Source organism: Crocuta crocuta, unplaced genomic scaffold (assembly GCF_008692635.1).
Source record: "Crocuta crocuta isolate KB4526 unplaced genomic scaffold, BGI_CrCroc_1.0 scaffold48, whole genome shotgun sequence".
Lineage (NCBI taxonomy): Eukaryota > Metazoa > Chordata > Mammalia > Carnivora > Hyaenidae > Crocuta > Crocuta crocuta.
In genome coordinates this window covers 9,054,148-9,060,958 of record NW_027533089.1, presented here as the reverse complement: position 1 = coordinate 9,060,958, position 6,811 = coordinate 9,054,148, and the positions used below count along the sequence as shown (strand labels likewise).

The 6,811-nt window shown below is 52.2% G+C and overlaps 1 protein-coding gene across 6 annotated transcripts in view; it reads right to left on the bottom strand.

Annotated features, from left to right (window-relative positions):
* Positions 1–6,811, bottom strand: part of BCAR3 (BCAR3 adaptor protein, NSP family member) — a 205,764-nt gene that overhangs the window by 21,358 nt on the left and 177,595 nt on the right. For 3 of the 6 annotated variants that reach the window (XM_077746059.1, XM_077746061.1, XM_077746062.1), the window contains 2 exons: positions 4,367–4,470; positions 2,601–3,271 (listed from right to left, as the gene is read on the bottom strand). In XM_077746059.1, coding sequence (XP_077602185.1) covers positions 2,601–3,271; positions 4,367–4,470 — 775 coding nt within the window. The other 3 variants (XM_077746065.1, XM_077746063.1, XM_077746064.1) reach the window with 3 other exon arrangements.

Sequence of the window (6,811 nt, the reverse complement as noted above, 5' to 3'; positions counted from 1 at the left end):
GTGGTGGCTGGCCTGGCCCACAGTACATGCTCCATCAAGGCTGAATACTAAACGCTAACAAACACCTGGCCTCATTCTGGGCCGGCATGGTGTGGGGGGCTTTACATAAGTCGTGTGTCTTAGTCCTCGCGACCACCTGGCCAGCTGGTGGTGGTCTCCTCCTCTTACAGGTGGAGAAACTGGGCAACCTGGATGAGATTCAGGCAGTTCATCCCCAGAGGCCAACTCTAACATACTGGGCCCCACTTCTGGATATTGCAACAAGTGGGAGAAGACAGGCTGTGGGAGGCCACGGTGGTGCCCATTTGCAGGGTGAGCAGGGCTCAGTGGACCCCAGCCCCAGGAAGGGGCTGGCCACGACTGGACAGGCAGCCCTGAGACGCTTGAGACCATCCACTGTCATGATGGTCGTTCTGGGCATCAGCACAGGGTAGGAAGCGGCACTTGGGCCCCCAATGCTGCCCAGTGCCTGATCTCAGCTTTCAAGTGGCCATTACGTTTGGAGTGGGTAACAACAGCCCTCATTCTCTTTCCCTCAGAGATGCTGAGTGCGCCTGCTCTGTTGGCAAAGCCCTGAAAGTCAGTGGCTCCAGGAGGAGAATAAGGAAGTGAGGAGTGGCAGGGGACTCAGGAGGGAGGGAGGAACACTGTCAACAGCTCTGTCCTTGGAGAATGAAGGCGGGCACAGTGAGGCGGCCTCCTGCTCCAGGTCTCCGCCTCAGTGCGCCAGGGGGCTCCATCCAGCCCTCGTTCTAAGGGTGCCTGAAGGCAGATGGGGAGGGGGGGGCCCAACCAAGAAGACAAAATGCAAAGAAAGAAACTGAACAGGAAAAAGGGCAGGCTTCATGTTCCTTCAGTGGAGAACACACTTGAGGTGGTAAGAATGTTCCAGACCCTCCTGCCAAAGGGCCGTCTGGCATCTCACCTCCTCCTAGACTCTCCTAGATCCTCCAAGCCCTGTGTGAGGTCACGGGAAACAAGGATTCATTCCCTCCTGGGGATTAGGCTGATCCACTTCTCCACAAGGAGCTTCCTCTGTGGAGAACTCAGGCAGGTGCACACCAGACCCCGGCCTGTCGGGAGTACCAGGGCCGGGTCAAGTAACTAGAGCGAGAATCTTAAATCCTCTTACTGCCCAAACGGGTTTAGCCCACTTTAAAGTGAAATAAAGATTTAATACGACCTGTGAGCACTGCCCAAGGACACCCAGCCAACCACGTGAGCAAACCCTTGTTCTCCAGCCCTGCTCCTTTCCTGGATCTTTCTCCAGGGCCCCTCCCCTGCAAAACAAAACACACACACACACACACCACCCCACCCTGGGCCCAGGCCTGGCTCAGTCCTACTTTCAGGAAGGGGTTTGTTTAGCCCAGAACAGCTAGTACCTCCTTCAAGTTCCTCAAGGCTGTTTGGAGAGGCTTCCTGCGCACCTCCCCACCCCCACACGAGTTCCAACAACTGGGGACTCCCTAGGGAAGCGCTCAGAGTCCAGATTTCCTGTCGTGATTCATGACCCAGGAAATGTATTTAGAAAAACTCAGGTCCTAAACAGGCCCTGAACTTTGAAGCTAATTGCCTTCACTGTGCTACACACGAATAAGAGCTTTCAATCTCACTACAGCCTCACCTGCCACTCCAACGCATAGATCTGTCTCTATGCTGGGGGATGGGCTGAGCCACCACACGGCCTGAGACACCTGTTTTCTGGAAAGATCTCTCTGAAGGATAACTTTGCTGTGGGGTCACCTATCAACAAAAGCCGCCATATCTAAAAGATATGATTCCTACCAAAAATGATGCTTATGTAAACATACATTTAGTCACATGAAAATAGTCATGATGTCTTCAGTAAAAGATTCAGGGTTTAAAATAGTATGCTTAGAAAAAACTAAAGTCAAATCAAATCATATGTTTAGGCCTATACCATTTCTGTGGAAAGCAAACACACATGCCTGAAATTACGTACCCATATCTGTTTGCAGACTAAATGTTAACAGTGGTGATCATCAGGAAACTAGACTTTGTGTGGTTTTAATTTTGTCTTTTTTTTAATCTGTATTTTATCATTTTTCTAAATTGAGCAAGTATTATTTGTGAAAAAGTCAAGGTAAAATTAAAAATGTTTATTCTAAAGCACATTTTAGAAACAAGAGAAGAAATATATACATTGTGTGTGTGTGTGTGTGTAAAGTGTATAATAAAATAAAAATAACCTAGGCTCTACAACTCCAGAAAGTACATTTTCATCTACAGTCCACTTTCCTTGGACTTGACTTTCCCAGCTCTGATGGAGCTGAGGCCAGGGGAGAATTCCAAAATCAACACCAGCTGGGGGAACTCTGCAGCCAGTGCGGGAGGCATGGCCCACGGCAGGAGCTTGCCATCCCTCTGCCCAAGGTGATTTTAACAAGCTTTCTGCCTGGGCAAAGGTCGTTCCGGGCCTGTGCTTCCCACCCTTTAAATAAATCCCCACCCAGGTTATCTTCAGACTTTGTCTATGAGTAAAGCACTTAAAGAATAAGGTGGAGCGAGGCCCAACCTGACGGCCCCCTTCTAAATTTTCAGAGGCCAGACCACCACCCACCCGTCTGGGCACTTACCACGCAGTCCATGCTCAGCATGTGCTGGGCGATGACCTTGGGGTCATTGTTGGTGAACAGTTCTTTTGCCCGCTTCAGCATTGCTGTTTCAAGGGGCTTGTTCTCAGGGGGAAGGAGCTTTGACTCGAAGTCATTGGGTCTGAATGAGGAGGCAGTCTCCAGTCGGGGCGGCACAAACTCGCCCTCGCCCTCGCCCTCGCCCTCCTGCCCGTGGTCTGGCTGGGTGGCCGGTGCCTCCCAGGGCGCAGCCCCGGTATCATCATCAAGGGTCAAGTAGTTGATGCCAGAGTTCCGGGGCCCTGGCGCCCCGTTCTGCTTGGCTTTTAGCAGCTCCACGTAGCTGTCCTGGGCACACAGGGGTGGCCGTGTTCCTCTGTCACAGCCTGCAGCAAAGCCTGGATTCAGTTCACAGTAGTTGGCCTCAGAGTTGAGCCAGGTAGATGGAGACGGGGGAGCCTTGAGGACAGGTGCCTTGCAGGGCTTGGGGGGTGGCTTGGGGCACAGCTGGCTGTCTGAGCCCCTTAGGGCCTGGGCCTCCCCTGCCCTTGCGTCCGAAGAGACCCTCCGGACTACCGCCGGGCTCAGGGTGGGCTCACTGCCCGTCCTGAAAACGGGTGAGTTTGGGCAGGGGCTTGTGTCCACGCCTGGGGACTGAGGGGGCAACTTACAGCCTGTGGAGGATAAGAGAGGGTCAGGAAAAGCTCCGCTGTGCAGAGAACACAAAACAAAACTGAAGTGACAACTCCCCAGCCCTAAATGCGTGCCCTCGGGTTTCGATTTTTACTTCCCACGGACAACTCAGTGTGACCGCCCCACATCCAGGCTAGTGCGATCTAAGGCATCTGGAGGGCCAGCAGGCCACACCTCGCTTCTGAGGGGATTCTACCGACAGCTGGGCTGCAGGGTCATTTCATGGTCCGAGAAGGTTCGTACAGTCAGATTGGGAGGACACGTGGAGCCGGAAGGCAGTGAGTAATCTAGTCTCACCCTCAGAAACTGAAATCTTTAGTCACGTAGCATGAGGGCCTGAGTCACTGGCACGGCCTGTGGGATCAAGCCGGCTTTAAGGGGGCGCTGGAGACACCCGAGGAAGGCGGGACAAGGTGCTGAGATAACCCCCACAGAAGCGGTCCACTGAGGGGCATTCGGAAGAGCACCTCGCGGTGCCAAGAAAGGTCAGTCACAAAAACAGTGAACAACAACCCATGGCTTACTAATATAGTTGCTTACAAGGTGCCCCCATATCCCACACCTCCTTGCTCCTCTGGCTGTGAGAGAACGGGGAGGGGAAGGAGTCTGTGTGGATGGCTGCTCCCCCAGGAGCCCCTGCACTGACCTGGCCCCAGAGATCCTGTCTCTGCCCAGGGAGGGCACTGCGACAGCAGGCTCATCTGTCACGAAGGCTGCCAGTTAGCAGATGAGCGTGGGTCAGAAAACTTGGGTTCAAATGCTGGCTTAACCGCTTGCCAGACGGATAACTCTGGGTAAGTTACTTAACCTCTATGCCTCAGTTTCCTCGGCAACTAAAAGAGGCTAAGCATTCCTGCCTTGAAGGGCTGTTATGAGGCTTAAGAGCTAGCACACGTGAAATGTCCAGCTCACTGATCTGCATCTGGATATAGTTCTACAAATACCTCACCCTCCAGCCTACAGGCACAGAGCCTGTGTTGTCCCCAGGTCAGGTGACCGGATAGAGCAGGGAAACAAGCTGAAGGAGACCAGGCTAACACTGTCACCCTCTTCCCAGAAAAGTCCCAAAGACCTACCAATGGGCAGGTAACTTTCCGACTGGTGGGCTTTGAGGGATAAGGCTCTTCTGTCCTGCATGTGATCCAAGCAGGCTGGCTGGCTACCGCTCTTCTCCTTATTTCTGAAGCAAAAGACCAGTGGAACAGAGACGTGTCATTAAATCATAAAACCTTTAGGCAGCGTCATGGAAAGTTTTTACGAGAAATGACTGCTTAGAAGGCGAGTGGCACAGCACATCCTAACAGTAAGGGAAGGTCGGCTGCAGGAGGAAATTACTGCCAGGGGGCGGTTAGCACAGGATTGTGCCCTGGGCTCCATCCCCACGTCCTCAGGACCAATCCAGTTAGTTCCCAGCCTGCTGCCCCGGAGCCCTTTCATCAGGTTGAGCAGAGCAGGGTCAAGACTTCACGATACTCTCAGGAAAAACTGATGAACTGGAATGTGTACTTTTAACAAAGCTTAAAATTACTTACAGACCCGGGAGGAGTGACTCCTTCAACTAAAATGCGTTTCCCACCCTGCCTCATGGTGTCAGGAAGGAAGCCGTGGGGCTGCCTGCATTTCAGCACAAATCTCTGTGTCCCCCAAAGAACCCACTGGATCACCCTGGGACGCTGTCACTCTCATCCTCCTGGAAGGACCAGGGCCCCCGAGGCCGACCTTCTGCTGACGTGGGGCAGGGCCAAGCCTGCGCACCAAGTGGGCGCTGCGAGACACCGACCGCAGTCACACGGGGAGAAGGCGACTGTCACTTCCCGCACAAGTTGCTGGCACTTCGCTGCTCCCTTGCCTGGTCACCCTGGGAATTTCTCTCGCACCAAAAACCAGAATCCGTCCTTTGCTAGGAGAGGCCCACTGCACCAGCCACGCTGTAATGACCTTTCATCGGCCCTCCCCTGAGCTTATGTTACAGAAATCCCAACGTTCTTTCCTACCTTTGCAAGCACCAAAGGAAAAAGCAAATAAACCCAAAAACCCCCAAACTCCCAGCGACAGAGAAATTCCAGCAACCCCTCAGAGATAAGGCTGGTCAGAGGGCAAATTCCAAAAGGCAGTGGCTTCAGCCAGGCGGTATTTATGCAGTGATCTTCAGAGCAGCCAGACTCCACTGGCCCAGAACACCCACCTGGGACGCTCTCACCCGGGCTGAGAACGCGCACTGCCAGCCAGCCAGCCAACCAGTGGGGCTGACGTCAGGGAAGGTGCGGGCAGGCAGGGTAAGGGAGGGCCCACCCCACGGCCCACCCCGCACCGGGTGCTTCCTTGTTGAACCCACCCCACCCTCCCACGTGGACACTTCTATTGCAGCAAGTGACAGGGCTCGGGGAGTTCTGCTTTCAATGGGCAATCAGAAAAGTGGCTCTGGGGACGCCTGAAAAGTGGCCAAGTTAGGCGACTGGTTCTTGATTTTTTTTTTAATTTTTTTTTTTTAACATTTATTCATTTATGAGAGAGTGTGTGTAAGTGGGGGAGGGGCAGAGCGAGAGGGAGACACAGAATCTGAAGCAGGCTCCAGGCTCTGAGCCATCAGCACAGAGCCTGATGCAGGGCTTGAACCCACAAACTACAAGATCATGACCTGAGCCGAAGTGGGACGATTAATGAATGAGCCATCCAGGTGCCCCTAGGCATCCTATTTTTGATATCCACTCAGGTCTTGATCTCCTGCCCAGTGTTGGGCTCTGCACTGAGTGTGGGGCCTGCTTGGGATTCTCTCTCGTCCTCTCTCTCTCTGCTACTCTCCCCCCAAATAAATAAACTTAAAAACGAAAGAAAAGTGGCTCTGTTAGACCTGCCTCATTGACTAAGAGATCTTCTCAGTCTTTCTTTCATTTCTTATCTTAATAAATAAACTTATATTTAGGGGCACCTGGGTGGTTCAGTTGGTTGAGCCTCTGAGTCTTGATTTCAGCTCAGGTCACGATCCCAGGGTTGTGGGATCCAGCCCCAGGCTCTGAACTGAGTGGAGAGCCTGCTTGAGATTCTCTCTCTCCCTCTGCCTCTCTCCCATGCTTGCTCTCAGAAAAAAGAAATAATAATAAACATAAATTTAAACTAATTAATTAATTAATATTTTAAATCTGGCCACTGAGGGTAAACCAGGAGGCAGGCCTCCTTCCCCAGCACCCCACTGGGCAGGCCTTGCGTGCATTGCCAAAAACTCCCTGGTTCTGTTCATGACATTAACTCTCTGTTTATTTGCTAAGCAGCCATCCCCACAGTCACAAAAGAAACAGAGGAAAAGGTGGACTTTTAATATTTTAAGGGATCTCAAGTTCATTCTTATTATTAAGAAAAGGAAACTTCCTATCACTTCTTGTCTCCCTGACTGCAACTGACTCCTACATTGCACTGGCCTCCAGAAAATCATATTTATTATGATTATCAACACCTACATAGCACTTATTGTCCTTTAATGTTCATTTTTAAGAGAGCACGAGCAGGGAGGGGAGGGAGGGCGT